The 24,204-nt window shown below is 35.6% G+C and overlaps 1 protein-coding gene and 1 pseudogene across 6 annotated transcripts in view; both read left to right on the top strand.

The window, feature by feature from the left end:
* The window catches only part of AP3B1 (adaptor related protein complex 3 subunit beta 1), a 262,957-nt gene that overhangs the window by 55,603 nt on the left and 183,150 nt on the right, over positions 1-24,204 (top strand). For 5 of the 6 annotated variants that reach the window (XM_023257772.2, XM_011284118.4, XM_045062465.1 and 2 more), the window contains exons 4-6: positions 11,836-11,931; positions 13,176-13,336; positions 16,124-16,190. In XM_023257772.2, coding sequence (XP_023113540.2) covers positions 11,836-11,931; positions 13,176-13,336; positions 16,124-16,190 — 324 coding nt within the window. Of the gene's footprint in view, positions 1-11,085; positions 11,315-11,835; positions 11,932-13,175; positions 13,337-16,123; positions 16,191-24,204 lie in introns of those variants that run through there. The other variant, XM_045062468.1, reaches the window with a different exon arrangement.
* Positions 2,631-4,183, top strand: LOC102899171 (annotated as a pseudogene).

The raw sequence follows: 24,204 nt of genomic DNA, 5'->3' as shown, positions 1-24,204 counted from the left end.
AAATCTTGCAACCGTATACATCCATATTCCTTCTGTCTTTTGTTTAGCTTTATTTGTGTCAGATTAAAAACGTCGCAAGACAGTGCAATTTTTGCTTTAAATTTTCATGATTTATAAAGAAATTAAGAGAAGAAAACAGAAAAAGTGTTTGTCACTTATTTCCAGCGTTCTCTTTGTATTGTAAAGATCCACATTTCTATCAGTATCTTTATCTTCCTGCCTTAAAATCTTGCATTGGCTTTTGCTGTGGTGCAGATCTGTTGCTGCTGAAATCTCTTTTCTGAAAGTGTTTCCATTTTACCTCTGTTCCTAAAGGATCCTTGCACTGGTCATAGAATTCTGGGTTATATGGGTTATTGTTGTTGTTGTTTTCCTTTTAGCACTCTAAAGATGCTTTAAAGATCCTCTGTGATTCGTTATGCAGTATCCCTGTTAACTGGGTAATTGATACCACTTATGTAATTTGTCATTTTTCTCATGATGCTTTCATGTTTTGCTTTTCATCTTTAACTCTGAGTTGTCTTGGTTTGAGCTTCTTTGTGTTCATTTGGACTGGTGTCTATTGAATGTCTTATATCTGTGAATTACTGCCTTTGATCAAAATTAGGGAAATTTTGGCGATTATTTCTCTTCTTTTTTAGTTTCAGTGTACAATATAATAATTCAACACTTGCATGCATTACCGTGTGCTCACCTTGACCAATGCATTCCTCAATCCCCATCACCTATTTAATCCATCCCCCCAACCACTTCCTCTGTGGTAACCACCAGTTCTCTATAATTAAGAGTCTGTGTCTTGTCTCTCTCTCTCTCTTATCTTTTGTTTTGTTTCTTAAATTCCCCATATGAGTGAACTCGTAGAGTATTTGTCTTTCTCTGACTGATTTATTTCACTTAGCATTATACTCTCTAGCTCCACCCATGTCACTGCAAATGGCAAGATTTCATTCTTTTTTTTTTTTTAAAGAGTTCTGAATTTTGTTTCTGACTTGTTTTTCTTTTTATTTTTTTTTAAATGTTTATTTGAGAGAGACAGTGTGAGCGGGGGGAGGGGCAGAGAGAGAGAGAGAGAGAGAGAGAGAGAGAGAGAGAGAATCTGAAGAGGCTTCAGGCTCTGAGCTGTCAGTACAGAGCTGGACACAGGGCTTGAACTCACAAGCCGTGAGATCGTGACATGAGCCGAAGTCGGACGTTCAACCGACTGAGCCACCCAGGCGCCCCAAGATTTCATTCTTTTTGTTGGCTAAGCCACTGTGTGTGTGTGTGTGTGTGTGTGTACGTGTACCACATCTTCTTTCTTCATTTGTCAATTGATGGACACTAGGGCTGCTTCCGTATCTTGTCTATTGTAAATAATGCTGCTATAAACATAAGAGTGGCCATTATTTCTTCAGGTAATATTTTGCTCCATTCTCTTCTCCTTCTCGTATTATTGTAAACAACAACATGTATATTGTTTGAAGTGCGTGAAGCTTTGTTGGTTTTCTTATATCTCTTTGTGTGCTTCCCATTGGATTTTTATTCACCTTTTTTTCAGGTTCACTTATTCTTCTGGCATCTCCATTTGATTGTTGAGTACATTCAGTGAACATTTTTTCATTTCAGAATTTCACCTTGGTTCTTTCTTTGCTGAGATATGCTTTATTTTTCTCTAATTGAGAGCACATTTTCTTTTACTTCATTAAGAATATGTGTAATAGTAGGCTTTAAAATTGTCTGCTGGTTCCAATACCTTGTTTATCTCAAACTTACATTTGGTTGATTTTCTTGTGTGTGTGTGTGTGTGTGTGTGTGTGTGTGTGTGTGTGTGTGTATACATATATATTTATATATATGTGTTTATGTATGTATTCCATTTCTTGAGTTTGTCTTACATTGGGCAATTTTGAGTTCTGTTCTTGCCATTATATTATCATGGAGATTCTGTATTCTTTTATTTTTACATCACAGGTGGTATTTTGAAGGTGCTTACCTTGACGAGTTCAAATTGTAAATTCTGTTTCTTAAGCAGCAGCTTCAGTCAGTCTCATGTCATATTTTTTGTCTTCTGCTGAACTACTTTGAGTCTATTCTCTGCTTGCATGGTTCAGGAGTTAGTCAGAGATGTGGGTAGAGACTATTTGAGGAGCCCATCTCCAGCCCTTTCCCTTCTGGGATTCCCCTACTTTCTTCAGTGGCCATGATTTTTGTAGGTTCAATATTTTGGCACCTTTGGCCAGAGACAGTGGTTTGTCCATCAGTGCCTCCACTTGCACTTCATCCAGTATTCGCTTGGCCTCATCAGAAAGCCAAGGGAGTGGGGAATTTACTCTCTCTCTTGTCACCTTTGAGTATATACTCCTAACCACACTCTGCTGCTGTTTCACCACCAGGGGCCACAGTGCTTTTGTAATATGTCCTTTTTTTTTTTTTTTTTTTTTTTTAAGTTTTCTGTGGGAGATTGTTCTGGTACAATTTTATTACAAAATTACCAGTTTACTTATCTATTAAAGAGTTTTAAAAATGAGCTGTCTCGGGGCGCCTGGGTGGCGCAGTCGGTTAAGCGTCCGACTTCAGCCAGGTCACGATCTCGAGGTCCGTGAGTTTGAGCCCCGCATCAGGCTCTGGGCTGATGGCTTGGAGCCTGGAGCCTGTTTCCGATTCTGTGTCTCCCTCTCTCTCTGCCCCTCCCCCGTTCATGCTCTGTCTCTCTCTGTCCCAAAAATAAATAAAAAACGTTGAAAAAAAAATTAAAAAAAAAATGAGCTGTTTCAAAGGAGATCCTATGAAGCCAAGAGGCAAAATGTCATCATATGTATTCTTTGTGCAAAGTTACCGAGAGGAGTGCAAGAAGCAGCACCCCGTTGCTGCAGGCAACTTCTCAGGGTTTTCTAAGAAGTGCTCAGAGAGATGGTAGACCACGTCTGCTAAAGAGAAAGGAAAGTTTGAAGACATGGCAAAGGCAGAAACGTCCCGTTATGGAAGAGAAATGAAAACTGATATCCCTCCTAAAAGAAGTTCAAGGATACCGGTGCACCCAAGAGGCCTCCTTCGGCCTTTTTCTTGTTTTGTTCCGATAATTGCCCAGAAATCAAAGGAGAACATTCCAAACATCCCAGCCTATCCATTGGTGATGTTGCAGGGAAACTGGGAGAGATTTGGACTAACACTGCTGCAGATGACCTGAAGGCCGCTAATAAGCTGATGAAAATATATGAAAAGGATATTGCTGCATACTGAGTTAAAGGAAAGCCTGATAAAGCAAAAACAGGAGTCGTCAAGGCTAAGAAAAACAAGGAAGATGAGGAAGATGAAGAGGATGAGGAAGAGGAGGGAGATGAAGAAGATGGTGAAGATGAATATGTTGGTTCTAGCACAGTTTTTTGTTTTTTGTCTGTAAAGCATTTAAACCCCTTTATACAACTCACTCCTTTTAAAGAAAAAAACTGAAATGTAAGGCTGTGTAAGACTTGCTTTTAAACTGTACAGTGTCGTTTTTTGTATAGTGAACACACTACCGAATGTGTCTTTAGATAGTCCTGTCCTGGTGGTGTTTTCAGTAGCCACCAGCCTTATATGGTACAGTATGGGGGTTGTAAATTGGTGTGGACATTTAAAGCAGGCCCTTGTTAGTGCACAGCATAAATTAATTTTATACGGGGATAGTTGTTTTTCATCTTCATTTGTCTCTGATGCAGCTTATACGAAATAATTGTTTTGTTAACTGAATACCACCCTGTAATTGCAAAGAAAAAAAAAAGTTGCAGCTATTTTGTTGACATTCTGAATGCTCCTAAGTAAATACAACTTTTTTAATTAAAAATAAAAAATAAAAATGAGCTGCCTCTCTCCCCCAAAGTCTTTTCATGTGTTCTCTCATATTTACCATTTATGGCCCTCTTCATTCCTTTGTATAGGTCCAAATAGCCTATTTGGTATTGTTTTCCTTATGACTAGAGGACTTCTTTAACATCTCTTTTGTTTTGCTGATAATGAATTCTTTCAGCTTTTGTTTTAAAAAGTCTTTATTTTGCTTACAATTTGAAAATATTTTTGCCTGGTAAAATTTACAGTTCTAGGTTTACAGTCTTCTTTGTTCAGTATTTAAAAAGTATTTCAGGGTGCTTGGGTGGCTTAGTCAGTTATGGTGTCTGACTTTAGCTCAGTTCATGATCTCAACGGTTTGTGGTTTGAGCCCTGTGTCAGGCTCTGTGCTGACAGCTCGGAGCCTGGAGCCTGCTTTGGATTCTCTTTCTCTCTCTCTCTCTCTCTCTCTTTCTCTTTCTCTCTATGTTCCTCCCCTGTTTGCTCTCTGTCTCTCAAAAATAAATAAACATCAAAAAAATATTTCATTGTTTTCTGTCCTGCAAGTTTACTGTCATTGTTAATCTCTGTGTCATTGTGTACAATGTGTCTTTCTTATCTCTTCTTGGTTTCGAGATTTTCTCTCTAGCACAGGTTTTCAATTTTATTGCGATATGCCTTGACATATTTTTTTTCATGTTTATTCTGCTTCAGGTTTGTTGAGCATCTTATATTTGTGGGTTATAGTTTTCTTAAAATTTCAGCCATTAGTTTATCACAAATATATTTTCTCTCTTCTCTCTCCTTTTGGCATTTCTGGTACACATACAGACTAATTGATGTTGTCCTACTGGTCACTGATAATATCGTCAGTTTTTTCCCAGTCTTTTCTCTCTGTGCTTCATTTTGATAGCTTTTATTGCTGTATACTTAACTGACCTTACCTTTTGTTGTGTCTAACTTGTTCATCTCTTCTGGTGTATTTATCAAATCAGCTGTTACATTTTTCATCTCTAGATGTTTCATTGGATCACTTCTATATCTTGTGATTCTCTCCTCAACATAGTCATATTTTTGTCTGTCTTCTTGGGCATATGGAGCATATTTATAATAGTTACTGTAAAGCCCTTCTCCTTTTTTTTTTTTTTTTTTTAAGATTTTACTTTTAAGTAAACTCTCCACCCAATATGGGGCTCAAGGTTATGATCCCAGGATCAAGAGTCACATGCTCTACTGACTGAGCCAACCAGGCGCCTCTCTGCCACTTCTATCCTTTCTATCACTTGAGTCTTTTTCTATAGATTGATTTTTCTCATGGTTATGATTCATATTTTCCTAATTTTTTAATTAATTGGATGCTAAACATTGTGAAATTTATGTGGCTGGTTGGTGGATTTTGTTGTATTCCTTTAAATTGTGTTGGCTTTTTTTTTGTTTGTGGCACACAGTTATGTGGAATTATTTGATTCTTTCAAAGCATACATTTAAGCTTTATTAGGGAGCTCAGAAATATTTTTAGTTTAGATTAATTTAATCCCACTCCTAAAGTGATGCCTTCTTGGGATTCTACTCAGCAGTCTGTGTATTTATGAGATATTTTCTCTGGCTGGTAGGAGCATGAACTAATCCTAGTTCTTTGTGATCTTTAAGATATCTTATGCGTACTTTTTTCTTGTGTTTGTTTTTGGTGTTATTGATTGATTGATTGATTGGTCTGGCCTCAGGTAGTTTTATGTCACTCTTTCTTGTGCATGTCAGGGCTTCGTTTCAGACTTGATGGTGGTCCTCTGTAGTGTGTGTGTGCTCTCTCTCTCCCTCTCACTGTCTCTGTGAAGTTTCCTCCTGTTTGTTTTTTTGCTCTGCAAATTTGAGCAACCTTGGCCTCTGAACTTTCGTCTCTTGTCTCCTCAGCACAGTGAATCTTCTGAATTCTGTTTGAGTTGCCCCCCTGTGCTGGTAGACTTATGCTTAGTGATAGTACTCAGCTTGACTTTTCCCTCTCTCTGGGTTCACAGTTCTGTACTGCTTGGTGTCCAACATAGGAAACTATTGTTACATTTCCTGCCCCTGATATTCTATTTGGTTAAGGCAGGAGGGTAAATCAGGTCTCTCAGTTATTATTAAATTACAGCTTCATCAAAATCTGTAACTGTTTCTAAAGCCTTAAAAATACATGGAATGTTATTGATCAAATGAAACATTAGGCTCAGCTTTCCCTACTTTCTGTGTGGAATTTTCAATTTATAAGTGATGACGTACTTGAAAATTTTCATCATCTTTTCCAGTCTCTGTATCAGACTTCTATAGCAGTGTCTTCTAGTGCTTTACGGCCAGAATATACTGAGTGAGCTATGTACCATTAGCAACTTTATAGTCAGTGCTTAAGTATTTTTAGTTGTAAAAATGAGGCATTTTTTTTTTAAAGGAACAATTGCTTAGGTACAGGAAAGAATAAGAGTGAATAAAATAATCATGATGAGAATGATGAATTTTTTAAGTACAGCAATAGGAGTAGCTAGGTCACACTTCATTTGTATATAATACAAATACAAGATTGACGTGAAGTGGACTCTTAGATATTATTTTAACACTATGACAGTGAATTGGTGTTGCTATGTCTCTAATATAAAGTATACTAGTAGTTTAAATAGTTTTTTCTCGGGGCGCCTGGGTGGCTCAGTCGGTTAAGCGGCCTACTTCAGCTCAGGTCATGATCTCACAGTCTGTGAGTTCGAGCCCCGCGTCGGGCTCTGTGCTGACCGCTCAGAGCCTGGAGCCTGTTTCAGATTCTGTGTCTCCCTCTCTCTCTGACCCTCCCCCATTCATGCTCTGTCTCTCTCTGTCTCAAAAATAAACGTTAAAAAAAAATTAAAAAAAAAATAGTTTTTTCTCGTATAAGGTAAGTTAGTTTAAATAATCTTGCATTTACATATTCAAGATCTGGAAAAATAAAGCGAAGTATATTTTATACATTTCTAGAGTACACATTTACATATATAAAAATAATTATTTTTCCTTCACCATTTTAACATTATTAGAAAATATTATAGGGTTTTAAACATATATACTTCAAACCCATTTTTAGAAACTTATTCAAGAATACATAAATTTTTATTAGATAATAAATACATTATATATTTGGAATAGGTGAATTTTGCTATCAAAATGATTAGTCATCATAAAATCAATTTGACTGACTCGGGTAAATTAAAATCAAAACAATTAATTTAATATTGGACTTAAATTAACTTGATAAACCATTCTTTCTAAGAGTCCAATTAATAGGAGAAATGTAGGCTATATGTATGTAATCTAGTATTTGCAAATTTGACTTGTCACTAATTTAATAGATATTTATTAAACAATATTTGTATGCTTGTTACTATATACTTCTGAATTGATAATATCAAGAGTTAAACTCTCTTTGATATATTATGGTCATGCTATCTGAGCTTCTAATTTGATGTCGTTTTATGGCTTCTGATGTAAGTGCAGGTATCTGAAAAAAATTGAGATTTGACTTAGAAAAATTGTGAGATATAGGTAGTGCTGTTATCTTAGTGTTTTAGGACTGGAGTCTCTAGAGAAATGCTAGAGAAAGCATTAAAAGATGCTTTCTGTGCGAGGTTGTTAGTACCTTACATATATCAACTCATTTTATCGTCACAAATAACTCTGTGAGGTTGATTCTGTCATTTCCCATATTTTATATATGAGGACAAGGTAACAGAGAGGTTAAATTATCAGATCAAGGTCATATTTCACAGTCAGAATCCAAAGCCAGGTGGCTTGGCTTCAGAACCCATCTTAGACCATTCCCCTTTTTAGAGCCATCCTTCCTGCTTGATGCTTTCTTCCTCCTCCTCCTCTCCCTTAGTGACTTTGGCCCCTTATCAACATCTGGTATTAGCTATCCTTTGGGAGGTATCTGGCCTTGATATAACTATTCGTATGACTTAGAGATGGGTAGAAATGAGGAAGTCCTTAGAAATTGGTGGTAAATTAACTAGTTCCCCCTGGACTTCTAGTCTTCTTGTAAACAGAAAATTCTATGTTATTTATTGTTCATCCAAAACTGTTTGTACTGTTCAGGTAGTTATAATAGAACTTTCCTATTTGTTCATCTCTTCCCTTTACACTCAGATTCTCATATACTGCGTAATGTTCTGCAACAAAAATGTCCCTATAAACATAATTATTGGTGTATTTGTTTGGGTTTCTTTTCTTCTTGAATTACGTTGTTTTTTGAAACATGCTTAATCCTCTAATATGAGAAAACTGACATAAGCTTTTTAAAATTTATGTTTAGAGAATTGACTGATGTTTCATTGCTATCAAGTGCAAAATTTCATTTTTATAAGTACATGCTGCCTTAGACACACAGTTAAGCTGTACGTCATCTTCCATTTGATGTCAAATGATACCAAAAGTTACCTAGTAAGCAATCAGTGGTTATAGTACAAAAATAATCAAAGGTTTAGTCAATAACTCATGAAGTTTGATGTACTAGTATTGATAAACTAATTAAACAGATCTGCCTGTGTTCTGCCAGCCTACTGGGGCTCTGCTATGATTAGCTTTACAGCAAGGAGTGTTGTAACATTGAATGGAGGTAACTGATCAGAGAATGGTGTAGTCACGGAGCTTTAAGTACTCCCATTTCTGGTCACAGAATGGTTTCAGGGAAACTAGGCTTTCTCTGCACACCTGCAGCCAGTCAGTGCACAGGCCTCTTGTGGTCAATATTGATTGATTCTTATAACAGAACTAGAACAAATTTGGTGTTTTGCAACCTTCTGTGATTTAATATTGTTATGCTTTTTGCTATAACAGGCACAAAAGTCCTTCTCCAATAGTCAGTAATTACAGCAATGCCTGCTAGCTCAGCTGTGGTTCTGAATGTTTCAGTGTTGCCAATATAAACCCCTGGATATATTCTGGAGTTCATAATTCAGCTTTAAAAGTTGGTTGTACAGTTACTTCGTAAATAAAGGTGTTGCTGAGAAATAAATCACAGGAAGATGAGGGGATGGGTGGACTCTAACCTATTTCTTCCAAAACTTTCCAGAGAACTGTAGACTGGGTCTGAATATAATTAATATGAAGAAAGAACATTTTAAATGATTAATTTTTAAAAATCCCACAAGTTAGGGGTGCCTGGGTGGCTTAGTCGGTTGAACATCTGACTCTTGATTTCGGCTCAGGTCATGGTCCCAGGGTCATGGGATTGAGTCCCGTGTCGGGCTCTCTGCTGGGCGTGGAACCTGCTTGAGATTCTCTCTCTCTCTTTCTCTTTCTCTCTCGCTCTTTCTCTCTCTCTCTCACCTTTTCTCCCCTTCCCCATCTGCCCCTCTCTCCCGCTTATGCTCTTGTGCTCTCTATCAAAGCAAAACAATAATTTACAAGTTAAAGACTTTTGGAGACAATCTTCTTAATATGCATCATTTCCTCACAGTATGTTGGTGTTTTATCTAGGAATCTGTTTGGTGAATTATAACCATTGGTGGAAGTTAGATTCCTGATATAGCAATTTAATGAGAACAACCTTAAATTTTTTCAGTATACCACTGGGCTGTGATGTTTCATTCAGCTAATTATTGAGCTCTTACCACATGCCAGCCATTATGATAGGTTCTGCGAATATATAGGTGAATAGGAATGGTTCCTGCATTAAGTAGCCCCATGTTCATCCTAAGATGGATTTGGGAAATATCTTACATGTGTCTGTGTGTTGATTTGCTATATTGAAAATGCTACAAATCAGTCAACTAGGAAGTGTTTATTGTCTTTTGGCATTGTTGTGATCTTAGGAACTTAAATACCTGGTTGCGAAGAAAGGAATTTTGGGGCAGATGATGGACTGCATTGGGCACTGAGTTTTAATTTTTTAAGGGTTTTAGTTTTGTTTTTAGGACTTTGTCGATCCATTCACCACTGAAGAGTATTTGGAGATAATTTTTTTGTTACTGTCATCTATAACCCTGTCTATATAGTATAGAAAAATGGATTGGTATCAACTTAAAATGGTGTGTTTAGCACCATTTCTTTTTAAAAGAGAAAAACCCCACCAGGATATTTACTCAGTATGGCTTAATGTAGTCAGTGTACTTTTAGAAAATGTATATTTTTATTTTTAAGATTTAGTTGTGTCAGTGGAAGCACCTTACATGGAACGTAGCCTTAACTTGTTTGTTCTACTTAAACTTCATTTGTAGTTTGGGGTTCTACACTGAAAGAAATATAGACAAATTGGAGTGAGTTCAGAAGAAAGCAAACAGGATAGTGAAGGAACTCAAAACTACGCTGTGTTGGGGTGCCTGGCTGGCTTAGTTGGTAGAGCACACGACTCTTGATCTTGGGGTTGTAAGTGCAAGCCTCACGTTGGGCCTAGCGCTTACTTAAAACAAAACTATGTTGTGTCAGAGGAAAGTGGAGTATGAAGGAAGTAGTTGTCTTTAAAGAAGTTCATATTGGTTAGTATGACATAAAATATGGCCTGGTGTAGCACTTTTTCCTTTCTAGCATCAATTCCAGCTATATCCAGTTACTTCCTCTCATTTCCTGTGCTCTTTGAACATTCCATAAACTTTTAGGTCTGTACTCTGCTGATGCATAAAAAAACTACTCAGGCAGTGGTATCTGAAGATATTTCAGAAGGAAGATTATAGTGTATGAGCTATGTCAGAAGGAAGCAGTTGATGAATTTCGACTCACATTTTAATTTTTATTTAATTTTTCTGTTCATCATAATGCTGTTTTAGACTTAACTGATTAAATTGCCATTTAGAACAGTTGTCAGATACTCCCAGTCTTATGGAGTTTTTATCACATTAAATTGGTATTGTCATACCTTATTCTTACTGAGCTGAAAATATCATGTAATATATATTGGAATGTGAATGTGAATATTACCATACAATCAGAGTTGCGGCTCCAACACCTTTTGATGAGGAGACATAAGTTCATATATATATACCATGTAGCTAGAGGATAGAATCCAAGTTCTTTCTAGTATTTTTATCCTTCATTTTGAAAATACTTTCATAATTCAGTTATATTTTAATATAACATTTAAAGAATGTTCTTTTTCTTTTTTAAGTTTATTTTTCTTTATTTTGAGAGAGAGAGAGAGAGAGCCAGTGAGGGACAGACAGAGAAGGAGACAGAATCTCAAGCATGTTTTGTGAGGTCAGCGCAGAACCCAACACGGGGCTCAATTCCATGAACTATGAGATCATGACCTGAGCCAAAATCAAGAGTCAGACACTCAACCAGCTGAGCCACCCAGGCGCCCCTTAATATTCTTGTCTGAGTTTTGCTCAGGGATTTTTTTTATTCCCTTTGAGAGAAAGTGTTACCCGACAGAGAACTGGTTCTGAACTCAGGTTCACCTGCTCACTGCTTGAAAATCAGTAGAAGGACAAGTGATGGTGGGAAAGGAAATGTCACTTTATTCAGGAAGCCAGCAGCCTGGGAAGATGGTGGACTCATGTCCCAGAGACCATCTTTCCTGTCCAGGCAAAGCCAGAAGGTTTCAAAGGGGCTTTGGGGGTTGGGGGTAGGTCTGCAGGAGGAGGTGGTGCCTAGGGGAATGGCGTATGTCGACACGACCCCGAGCAGACCTGCTGGCATCAAATATGGTCAGGACTTCTCTTTTGGGAAAGCCTGGTCCTTCTCTCCTTAAGGCCGGTGGTCTGCAGATCTCAAGAAGAGTAGGTTAGTTCATCTCAGGACCAAAGGGACTTAGGTCAGCAAGCAAGGAGTATATAAGCTTGAAGTAAGTTAGCCCTCAAGACTTTTTGGAATGTTGTTACAGAACAACATGTTGCTGTTATAGATTGGATTATCAAAATGCTTATTTCACAAGTTTTTTCTGTTGCCATTCCTCATGCTACAGTATATTATCTTTATATCATAATATAAGCTATGACCAGGTTCAGTTATTTTATTTCACAAAAATTGAGAATGGATTTGGTATACAAAATAATGAATTTTTAATTTTCAGTCTGGCTAGCATTACGTGATTTTTTTCTTTTCTTTTTTTTTTAACAGATCAAGAAGTTAGTGTATGTTTACCTGGTCCGGTATGCTGAAGAACAGCAGGATCTGGCACTCTTGTCCATAAGCACTTTTCAGCGAGCTCTGAAGGTAAATAGTAGAGTGAGCCAGCAAATAGCTACAAGATTTGTGCAAAGCTGAAGGTGTGTTATTTAAAGAAGTGGACCAGTAATCTACTAAATGGCGCAGTATTGTTTTGAAAGGCCTCTCACATTGCCTATTCAGTGTCCTCAGAAAATAATATGTATATAACCAACTAGATTTTTCTCTCTGTTTCATTTTCTACATGTTTCTTTATGTTCTTCGTAATCCTTATCATGCACCCAAGAACTCTTCATCACTATACCTAATTGTTGAAAGTGTGCAATGAGGGGATGTGACTTTTTTTTTTTAAGTTTATTTATTTTTGAGACAGAGACAGAGCATGAACGGGGGAGAGTCAGAGAGAGAGGGAGACACAGAATCTGAAGCAGGCTTCAGGCTCTGAGCCATCCCAGAGCCCAACGCGGGGCTCGAACTCACGGACCATAAGATCGTGACCTGAGCTGAAGTCGGTGGCCGACTGAGCCACCCAGGCGCCCCGGGATGTGACTTTTTTTTTTTTTTCAATATATGAAATTTATTGTCAAATTGGTTTCCATACAACACCCAGTGCTCATCCCAAAAGGTGCCCTCCTCAATACCCATCACCCACCCTCCCCTCCCTCCCACCCCCCATCAACCCTCAGTTGGGATGTGACTTTTTATTTATTTATTTTATTTATTTTTTATTTTTTTTTTAAATTTTTTTCAACGTTTTTATTTATTTTTGGGACAGGAGGGACAGAGCATGAACAGGGGAGGGGCAGAGAGAGAGGGAGACACAGAATGGGAAACAGGCTCCAGGCTCCGAGCCATCCGCCCAGAGCCTGATGCAGGGCTCGAACTCATGGACCGCGAGATCGTGACCTGGCTGAAGTCGGATGCTTAACCGACTGCGCCACCCAGGCACCCCGGGATGTGACTTTTTAAAGAGAAAATTTATAGCCTGCAGCGTTGTGTCATTGTGAAACTCTAAAAACCCAACATGTTTAGTAATGAATGATCAACTAGAATTATAACCATTACTTTTCTTGTTCGAAGAAATAAACATTTAGTAACTCTTTTTCCTTATCCAGTGTTCATATACTGGTTCTTTAAATAGTTTGTGTGTGTGTGTGTGTGTGTGTGTGTGTGTGTGTGTGTGTGTGTGTGTTGTTACATTGAATCCTGTGAGCACCTGTTAGCTGTCTCATAGAGATATCTTTGAAATATTAAACTTGAGATTTTGATGCATATTTTTACACTCTTTCTAGGACCCAAATCAACTAATCCGTGCAAGTGCTTTGAGAGTTCTGTCAAGTATTAGAGTACCAATTATTGTACCTATTATGATGCTTGCTATTAAGGAGGCTTCTGCTGATTTATCACCATATGTTAGGAAGAATGCAGCCCATGCAATACAGAAATTGTACAGGTAGGTGCTTTGTTAATAATACCAAAAATGTTATATGGAATGTTATAGCCCATGGAGGCTTATTTTATTAGCCTTATAATTAAGGCTTATCCTTATACTAAGCAAAACCCAGTGACTGTTTTTCTCCTCACATTCTTTAGACATCTTTAATTTTATTTGGGTTATAGAGACCCTATCCTGGTTTTTACTTGTGAGCCTGTTAGGACCTGTGATAATGTATAGATTTTATAACTTAAAACTGAATGGAATTTTAATTGTCATTTATGTAGTGTGTCTGTCATGTACACATACACATAAATTATGAGAAACTTAAGATTTTTTTCTGTTCATTATAGGGTAGAATCTTATGCGTATTATCTTTTCAGCTTACTTTGTTCTCCTTTCTTCCACCTTTTCCATCCTTCTTTCCATTCCTTTCTGATGTTCCCTTCCTTGCTTGATTCTTGTCTAGAGGTATTTTATTGAATTTTAAAATGCTCATTTTGAAATACAGCACCATACCATATTTGTATGATATTTATTAAAATATCATATGATGCCTCGATGTTTGTGGGAAACAAATTGCTTAAGTAAAAGAGTTATTATCTGTAATAATTTGGTATTAATTTCTGTTACCATTGATTCCAAAAGCTTTTATCAAGATCGTTTTGTGGTTTTGGTGTCAGGTTATATGTGTAAGGTGTATGAAAATGGTAGAGGGTGTATTAACACATATTTGGTGAAAAAAATAAAACAGATACCAATGAAAGGCAGTTTATAATTAAATAAGATATTAGCATATGATGCACACACACACGCACACAAAGGCCATGATTTTTTTAATGTTTATTTATATTTGAGAGAGAGAGACAGAGCACGAGTGGGGGAGTGGCAGAGAGAGGGAGAGACAGAATCTGAAGCAGGCTCCACTCCAGGCTCTGAGCTGTCAGCATAGAGCCTGCCACTGGGCTTGAAGTCACAGACCATGAGATCATGACCTGAGCCAAAGTTGGACGCTTAACTGACTGAGCCACCCAGGTGCCCTACACGAACCAGATTTTGATAGGATATGGCTCAGAGGTGATCCCGGCTTCATAATGTAAAGATGTAATGAAGTGGGGTTAGGAAAGACTGCTTGGAGAAGGGAGACCGGAGCTAGAATTTGAAAGAATTAAAAGGTTTGTTCAGATAATTATAATGGTTAGCAATAAACTTATAAGTGTATAAAAAGTAAAAACTCATTAACTCAGGTTAACTGTCAAAGTTATATCATACTTATCACTCTTCTTTTTACATGCTTGCAGAATAAGATCCAAGCTTACTATGATGGATTAAAAGTCCATCACTGGACCCTGTTTTACCTCTCCAGCCTCAGCCCTTATTCTCCTTGCCTGGAATTGAGTAGCTTGGTACTGGCTATTAGTCCTCTACATAAAATATTTTTATCTTACTACCATCTGTTTAGTCTTTACCTGGAAAATTTTCTCCTTTCTTTAGTTCTAAAGTCAAATTGTTAAGATTCATCCGAGATGTCACTTTTTATAAGAAACCCTCCTGCCTCTATTGGTGCTCTTGTTATTCCTGTAATCCCTTATACATATCTCTGTTATGTGGTATGCTTATGTTTGGGACTTTCTTTACTAGGCAGTCTTACTTACCTTTATATTCCCATTCTTCACCTTCTCAGTAAATGGACATTTGACTTATATGTTAGGAAGAAATTATATTGTCAATATTTCAGTGCTTAGAGCTACTAATAGGCATTTCCTAATTTTTTATATATGTGTGTGTGTGTATATATATGTGTGTATATATACATACATATATATATATATGTGTACACATACATATATATATGTATGTATGTATATATATATGCCTTTGCTTATAGTTTTTGGTTTTAGATGTCAGATTTTGTAATACATTTAGTTCATTACTGAGCTAAAATGATAACAAAATTCTTATTTGGGAATTCTCTGTTTTTGACCGTAGTATATCCATAGTCAACAATGATCACTGTCTTATTAACTTTTCTCCCTTGGTTAAAAAAAGAATTTGTACTTTATCTACGTGTAATTACATTTTTAAGATTTTCCAACTATTTTTTAGAAGTGAAGTTGATATCTATTTGTTTTTAATGTTTATTTATTTTTGAGAGAGAGAAAGCAAGCATGAGTGGGGGAGGGGAAGATAGAGAAGGGGACAGAGTTTCTGAAGCGGGCTCTGAGCTGACAGCAGAGAGCCTGATGTGGGGCTCAAACTCACGAACCCATGAGATCATGATCTGAGCTGAAGTTGGAGGCTTAACTGACTGAGCCCCCTAGGCGCCCCTGAACTTGATACTGTCTTAATGTTATTAGTATCTGGATTTAGTTAATATGAGCAACTTTATAATTTTTTTTTTTTAACGTTTATTCATGTTTGAGAGAGAGAGACGGAGTGTGAGCATGGAAGGTGCAGAGAGAGAGGGAGACACAGAATCTGAAGCGGGCTCCGAGCTGTCAGCGCAGAGCCTGATTTGGGGCTCGAACTCACAAACTGCTAGATATGACCTGAGACAGAGTCGGAAGCTTAACCGACTGAACCACCAGGTGCCCCAATATGAGCAACTTTAAAGAAAAAGATTAGGACACATTTGGGAGAAAAACATCCCATTTTATTTCAGATTTGTTTTCTATCTTCACATAATTCTTGCTCTCCTTCCCCCCCTAAACAAATTTCTTAATATTCTTGAAATGATTAGCTTCATTTAAAATTAGAATTAAAGGGAAAAATTTTAATGTGTGTTCTTTTCTTTTTATGTTTTAGCCTTGATCCAGAGCAGAAGGAAATGTTAATTGAAGTAATTGAAAAACTTTTAAAGGATAAAAGTACAGTAAGTGATATCTTTTTTTATATCAAAGTAGAATTTGTGTGTGTGTGTTTTAAGTTCATTTATTTGTATGCGTGTGCAAGTGGGCAAGGGGCAGAGAGAGAGGAAGAGAGCAAATCCCAGTCAGTCTCCATTCTCTGAGTGCAGAGCCCATTGTGGGGCTGGATCTCATGAACCGTGAGGTCATGACCTGAGCTGAAATCTGAAATCAAGAGTTGGACGTTTGACTGACTGAGCCACCCAGGCGCCTCAGTAAAACTGTGTTTTATTTGTATAGTATAATTTTACTGTACTGTATATTTGATATAATTATTCTTACTGATTTGAAAATGGTATAAATATTATACCATTATATAAATATTAATGAGCCTTATTAAAATCCGTGAAGGAAAAAAATGACTTTAGAAGAGAAGTATTACATTTAGAATTTTAGCTTGTTACACGTTTCATCATCAGAGTCTGAAGAAGAACAAGTTGGAAACAAAAATCCTTTCTTTAATCTGTGACTGAATTGTTGACTGCTTTTAGTGCCAAAGTTTTTATTTCAAGCGATGATTTATTAGTATTTTTAAAGGTTGAATCAGCTGGAAGCAAATAATTGTTTTAAAATGAAGTACTAAGAAGTATTAAAGAAATACTAAAAAATACCTCTTTTAGAGGAGTATGTTTTAGTATTATAAATGTGTATTTTTAAATATTTTAAATATTAAAAAATACTCTATGGGCTCCGTACTGGGCATAGAGCCTATTTAAAAATATTCTGAAACATTTTCATATGTGCATGACTGTTTTATTTCTGGTAAGAGTGAGGTTACTGGCTAATGTTGTCATCTTTCGTGAATGTATGTATCTCTTCCTCCTCCTTTCCCCACTCCTATTCTTTGAGTGTAGTGATAATGAGATCTCATAATAGTGATGACCCATGGGGTCTGTGAGCCGACCTCTGGAGGATCTGGTATCTTCGATGGAGGCTTCTGTACCCACCCCCGCAGCTGACACTATCAAGGAAAAGGATTTCTACGTGTCTTAGGATGCTGTCATCAAGTAGCATGTGTATCTGTGCATAGCAGCTGTCTAATAGAGTAGCCACTAGCCTCATATAGCTATTGTTGTATGGCTTAACATATGGCTAATCCGGGAAAATGTTGATTGTGCACTTGGGAGGAATGTATAATCTGCTGTTGGTGGGTGGAGTATTTCTGTAGATACATGTTAGGTCTAATTGGTTTATCGTGTTGTTCAGGTCTTCTGTTTATTGATCTTTTGCCTGGTGGTTGTATCCATTATTTAAAGTGAAGTATTGAAGTCTCCTATTATTGTAGAGCTGTCTGTTTTCTCCCTTCAATTCTGTCACTGTTTAATATATTTAGGAGCCCTGATGTTAGGTGCATGTATATTTATAATTGTTTTTAATCTTCCTTTTGTCATTATAAATGTCTCTCTGTTTCTAATAACACTTTTTGTTTTAAAGTCTGTTTTGTCTATTTACAGCATTTCAGCTTCCTTATGGTTGCTGTTTACATGATATATCTTTTTCTTTGCTTTTACTGTCAACCTGTTAGTAGTTTTGAATCTAATATGTGTCTCCTATAGACACCATATAGTTTTTAATTCACTGTGACACTATGTGCCTTTTGATTACATGGTTTCATCCATTTACATTTAATGTTATTAACAGTTGAATTTATAGCTGCTGTTTATTGCTTTTCTGTATCCTTCCTTTTTTGTACCTTGTTCCTCCTTTACTACTTTTTTTTATAAGTAAATATATTCTTTTGAACATTTTAATTTCTTTAATAAGTTTTTCACTATGTACTTTTCTTTTTTCCACTATGTACTTTGAAAATACTGTATTTTACTTGAAATTATGGGTGGGATCCTAACCCATCCAGCAAATTTTTTTGTGTCTATAATGTAATAGAAATCTTCATTGTATTTCTTCTATATTGTTTGATGTAATGTAGGAGGTAAACAAATATAGATTTGCCCAATAAATGAAGATAGAAAAGAAATTTGATTCCTATTTAAAAATGTTTATTTAATTTGAGAGAGAGAGAGAAGAGAGAGCATGAGTGTGTGGAGGGGCAGAGAGGAGAGAGAGAATCCCAATCAGGCTCCACATGGAGCCCAATGTGGGGCTCAATCCCATGACCATGAGATCATGACCTGAGCCAAAATCAAGAGCTGGACACTCAACTGACTGTGCCACCCAGATACCCCTCTTTTTTTGTCTTCGGTGTGGCATACTTGTTACTCTCTTCTAGGACCCAGATTAGAAATCAGTATTATGGTTAATTTGGTTTTATTAATAATATAAAAACATTTATTTCTTTGATATGCAAGACATTTGGTATAAACCGTGGAGAATAGAGTAAGATCTATAAGAAACAGATCCTTTATTTTAATGTAATTTACCATGATTTCTCTTGCATTATAGACTAAAAGAAATTTGTTGCATGGCCCAGGAATGAAATCATGAATGAAATGTATATGTGTGCATGTCTTCCCAAACAAGATACGCCACAGCCAGAAATTACAGTCTTTGGAATTAGACAGAATTGGGTTTGTCCTATACTTCTGCCCCATGGTAGCTATGTATTAAGCCTTCATAAATTTCAGTTCCCAAATTTGTGTGGCTTGTAATTTCTAATGTATAAAGTTTTATTTGTGTTGAAAGAGCTCTTGTATGTAAAACCCTCATTATAGTGCCTTGTGCTGTAAAAGGGGGTTAAATAAATATTCCAAGTAAGAAATAAATGACACAAAAAGAATGTAAAGCATATATATTTTTTGTAAATTTGTGATAATCGGTTATTGATTTCTGACCATTTATTTCTAAAATATAGTAGAAAACATTGAGTACTTGTTCATAGTAGGTATTTAATATTTGTCCAATGGTTGTGGAATTAATTTGGTACGTTTTTGGTGATGGTAATTATGGGTTTACTATCATTTTTAGTATTTTGCTTCCCAAGTGGTATACATCATATTCAGTGTTCATGAGCAGATCTTTTGGGGGCTTTGATGGTCTCTTATATGAGGCACTCCTTTTTCCTAAAGTGTTACTTACATGTTTATGTAGTTTTTAATTAAAAGGACATCTATATCTATTTTTCTATCTGTATTAAGTGGCAAAGTTTACACAGATGCCTCTAATTCCAGTACAACAGCCCAGGATTCCTTCTAGCCTCTTGCCTTTTCAGCTTCCTTCTCCAATATTAAAAAATGTGGCTTTCATTATTGACAATATATTTAGTTACTTGTTGCGTCCCAAGATGCAGACAAAGTGTTTCAGAATTGCTAGCATGTGCCTTTGTGGGAAGTGGTGAGATGTGGACTGCTAATTGAGTTAAATATTGGTTTAGAGTTGTATTGATATGTAGTCTTCTTTGATGTTACTGTAAATTGAAATTGCTTCATCCTTATATCATTGAACTTGTTATATTGGTGTATAAAAAGGGCTATTGATCTTCTCTATGGTAATTTTATATCCTGCTCCTTTACCAAGTTCTTTTATTGTTTGATTTAATTATTTTTTTCATGGTTTATTCTAGAAAATATAATGTCTGCTAATAGAGTGATTTCACTTCTTCTTTTCCAACTCTAATGACTAATTAATTTCTCTTGTGTAATTATATACTTGGGTACTTACTAGTATTAGTATAATATTCAGTAGTAGTGGAGATGGTGGGCATCCTTGTCTTATTTCAGTCTAAAGGAAAGTGTCCGTAATGTGTCTGTGTTAAGTAAGATGCTGACCCTGATGATTTCCTCTTTATCTTTGAGACCTAATGGTTTTAAATGGTGTCTCAGGGTTATTTGATGTGGGTTAGTTTTTTTTCCTGGTACTCATTGAATGTTTTTAAAATGTAGGTTTAGAACATACATTATTTCTGGCAAAGTTGTTGTTGTTGTTGTTTTGTTTTGTTTTGTTTTTTTTAAGATTATAGTTTTAAACATTACTTCTGCTTAGTTGTTACTTTCATTTCTTCAGGGATTTAAATTTTATGTAGGTTGGATCTTCTTTGCCTGTCTTACATTTCAACCACTGTGGTTTTTTTTTTTTTTTCTTCCTACTTTTCTTTAATTCCCTTTATTAAATTTTCATTCAGCTGTTTTCTTGCAGGGGCACCTTGCAGTTTAATCATCATGTCTGATTATTTTCTTCCCCTCTTAGTTTCTTTCCTGGTTTCAGTCAACTCCTGTTACATTTCTTCCTGATGTCTTTTGTTTCTTTTCTCTGTTTATGAATTTCTGATTCACGTTCATTTTTCTGATCTTCATACACTTCGTTGAGGGTACTTCATTTTGGAGTGTTGTGTTAGACAGTTTTCTTTTGTTTTGTTATTAATTTTTTGTGTGGGCAATTTTCATCAGTTGAATTGTTTTGATTTTCATTTTCTGTTTTCTTTTTTTTTTTTTTAATTTTTTTTTTTCAACGTTTATTTATTTTTGGGACAGAGAGAGAGCATGAACGGGGGAGGGGCAGAGAGAGAGGGAGACACAGAATCGGAAACAGCCTCCAGGCTCCGAGCCATCAGCCCAGAGCCTGACGCGGGGCTCGAACTCACAGACCGCGAGATCGTGACCTGGCTGAAGTCGGACGCTCAACCGACTGCGCCACCCAGGCGCCCCCATTTTCTGTTTTCAACACTTGTAGATTACTCACATCTTTACATTTTCTTTGGACAGGGTTGGTGGTTTGAGTTTGAGGTAGTTTGCAAGATTCCTAGCACAAGAAAACCGTTTCTGACAGAATATCACAGTATGCTTTTTTATTAGATGGCTGTTTTGAGGGAAAGCATGTAGGAAGGGGTGTATGTCCTAAAGTTATTTTGATTTTGTTGTTGTTCTTCTGAATTTCCTCCTCTTATTTCTTTTTTTCTGTCACCTTACATTTTCTAAGGAATTCCTCTTTCTCTACCTCTTTTTTAACTGTTTTCTTCTTGAAATTTTTCTTTTCCAAGACAATCTCATTGAATCTACCCTCCATCTCCTACCCCCTTGAAATTTCTACTTTGTAATCCACTGTGATCCATGAGGAATATTAGATAGTATGTTTACACTTAGAATACTCTTTCTTTTCCTCCTATTGATTTTAGTTCTTTCTTTTGCTCACCACCAACTTCTGACTGTTTTGGTAAGGGCAGTTTTTTCCTGACTGCCACACATCTTTATGATATGATATAAGCATGAAAGATAACTCTCTGGCATTTAGGGCTTATTTTTCTACTTACATGTAATTTGAAGTTTGGGGATTCTTTGTTTTTTAGTTGTGCTTAGGACAGTTTTTCATCTTTGTTTTTTTCTGGCTTTGGGATGGGAGATTCATGTTTACCTAGGTACCATTAACTTGCTTACCCATTATTTAAATTAATTATGTTTTGAGAATATTTTGTGTTAATTTTTTCCTTTGTATGATTGCATTCTGTGGTAGAAAGGTTTAAAATATTCTGGTATTTATGCATATATATATAGGGATTTTAACTTTATTATTACTTAGTCTTGTCTCTTGTAATTCTTTGTTGAAGGAAGACAGCTGTATTTCCTTTCTCTCCCAAGTTAGTATCGGTATTGACATTTAAAACAGTAAGAATTCCAAATAATTTTTGTTTAAAAATTTCCCATTTAAGGGAACTGGGTCTGATTTATTTCCACATTTTGAAAAGGAATTTATTTGTTATCATCAGGAGCTTTTTGGGATTATTATTGTCATGTTGACATTGCTATTGCTGCTGACAAATATCAATTTGAAAGGTGTTAATCTGTTTAAAAACTTTTCTTTACTTAACATATTGGCTATGAGATATACCTTCTGTTGCTTCTTTTAGCCTAAATGAAGACTTTCTAATAATTAAGTTCTCAAAGACAGTTCTATAATTCTCATTTTAAAGAAAGATAGAAATATAAACATACTAAAATAGAATGCTCTTTCCATTTTACTAGAGTAAGACCAAAATTTATCATGTGAATAGTCCTTTCCTAAAAATACATAACCTTGGTTTAAGGAATATAGTTATGGTTAAGGAATATAAGGGTTATGGTAAAATAACTAGAACATTTTAGGGTTACTTAGGTAACTGTTGTCTGAAGATTACCTTTAAATTTTGAAAGACACCTCACAGTTATAGTCAGTGAAATTAAAAGAGAGTATGTTGTTTATGTTCCATTATCCTCAATCAACAGTTACAAGATGTTTTTTACATAATTTCTTTATTGTATATTTCTAGATTTACTATTTTTATCCTATAATCTCTATTTAACATATCTTAAACACTTCTTCTTTACTATATACCTTTTCTGATATTCTATTGTAAATTCATTTTTAAATTTTAATACTTTCTCTGGTTTTTCTTTAAGGTAGAAATCCATATTTGTTGAACAATTTAAACATAGCAGTGGACATCTTTTATTTAGAATACCTCAAAAGCAGGGTGGTATTATTTCCTTTTCCTTTCAGGTTAATTGTAAAGAAATCCTTTTGATAGCATTTAACTTTCTAATAGAAAACAGAGTTTCTTAGGAACACAGATTAGGTCATTGCTTACTGGAAAACTTAGTTGTTTATATATATTTTTTATGACAGAGTTTCTCCTTAATTTACAAAATGATGTTTAATGAATATATTGGTAGTCCGTAACTAAATTATAGGGGTAAGACACCATTTTATAGGTTATTGATTTAATGTTGGTAAAAGCTTCACTGTAGTGGGCGAAAAAAAAACCCACACCTCTGATTTTGTGCAGATGTTTTATTGTGATAGATCTATTATCCAGCTATTAGAAGATAAATGACTGATCTTTCCCATTTTCCATGCCTCAAGAAAATTGAAATAAGAAGGGGAATATCATTTGGGCTGTATGATTAGGGCAGGTTGGATGGCCATTAATTTAAGAGAAGAAAATCTTGGCAGCATTGGCCAACTTATACCATATTATCAATCAAACCTTGATGCACTTCTTGTGATGACCCAGCACTCTCAGGTTTTTGCAACGTTAATTAGAATTCATGACAAAATAGATGCAAGGAAACGTTTTGTACCCTTCATAATTTTATAGAAAATTTATTGTTATTAGAGGAACCATTTGCTTAGTGTGATTTTTTTCATTACCAGCTTGTCAACTAGCATAGATAATCTGGAGAAAATATGAACTCCATAGATGGGGTGTCACTTTTGTTGATGGTTCATGTAGTTTACCTTGGAGCACAGCTAATGGCTGAAGTTCATAGCAACAGCACAGAAAAACGTGGCAACCAAGGGAAGATAAATGAACCATGTTTATAGCTTTAATATAAAAAATACATAAATGGAAAACTGCATTTGAATTTGATGAGCTCATTGCTAGTTTTGTTGGAGTGATTTATTTTTCACCTCATATAAAAAGCTACTATTGACACAGTGAGATGGAAATTAACTGTGTGTTTTTGGGAAACCAATATTTTTGGTTTTAAAATCTGAGTAGATCATTTTATTTTAATTCTGGAAGTTTTATAGAATATTGAACATTTAATAGACCAAAATTATCGATTCTGGCATTGGTTAGCCTAGGGTCAGTTTGTTAAATCCATACGATAAAATATCTAAAATGGTCAGTTTTATTTTGTGAAGGTGCTTTTCTTTATATTCTTCCTAATTATTTTTGTGTTTTCTTAAACTTTATTTGTACTTGAGTAATTAGTTTCTTTTTCCATGTTTTCTGTTAATACTTCAGAATTATGTTGTACCTATAGCTCTTGGTGTAATAAATTTAATACCTTTTGGTAGCTGATTTTTCTTTTAATTGTTTGGTGTCTACTAACCACTTTGAAAAAAATCTGGTAGTGTTAGGCAAAATAACTTGATTTTACATAGTATTTCTTTAATTGAAACTTTGTTGGATTGCTGCTTCAATTTCACTGACTATTGTATTCTAAGTGGTATTATTTATTTTTGTACTTTAATATCCTTTACCAATTCATATGTGTGTCCTAATGTAAGATTGGCCTAAATATAAAATATATAGATGGATAGATCTAT

This window comes from Felis catus, chromosome A1 (genome assembly GCF_018350175.1).
Source record: "Felis catus isolate Fca126 chromosome A1, F.catus_Fca126_mat1.0, whole genome shotgun sequence".
NCBI lineage: Eukaryota > Metazoa > Chordata > Mammalia > Carnivora > Felidae > Felis > Felis catus.
The sequence above is the reverse complement of the archived record's forward strand: the minus strand, read 5'-3'. Positions and strand labels throughout refer to the sequence as shown.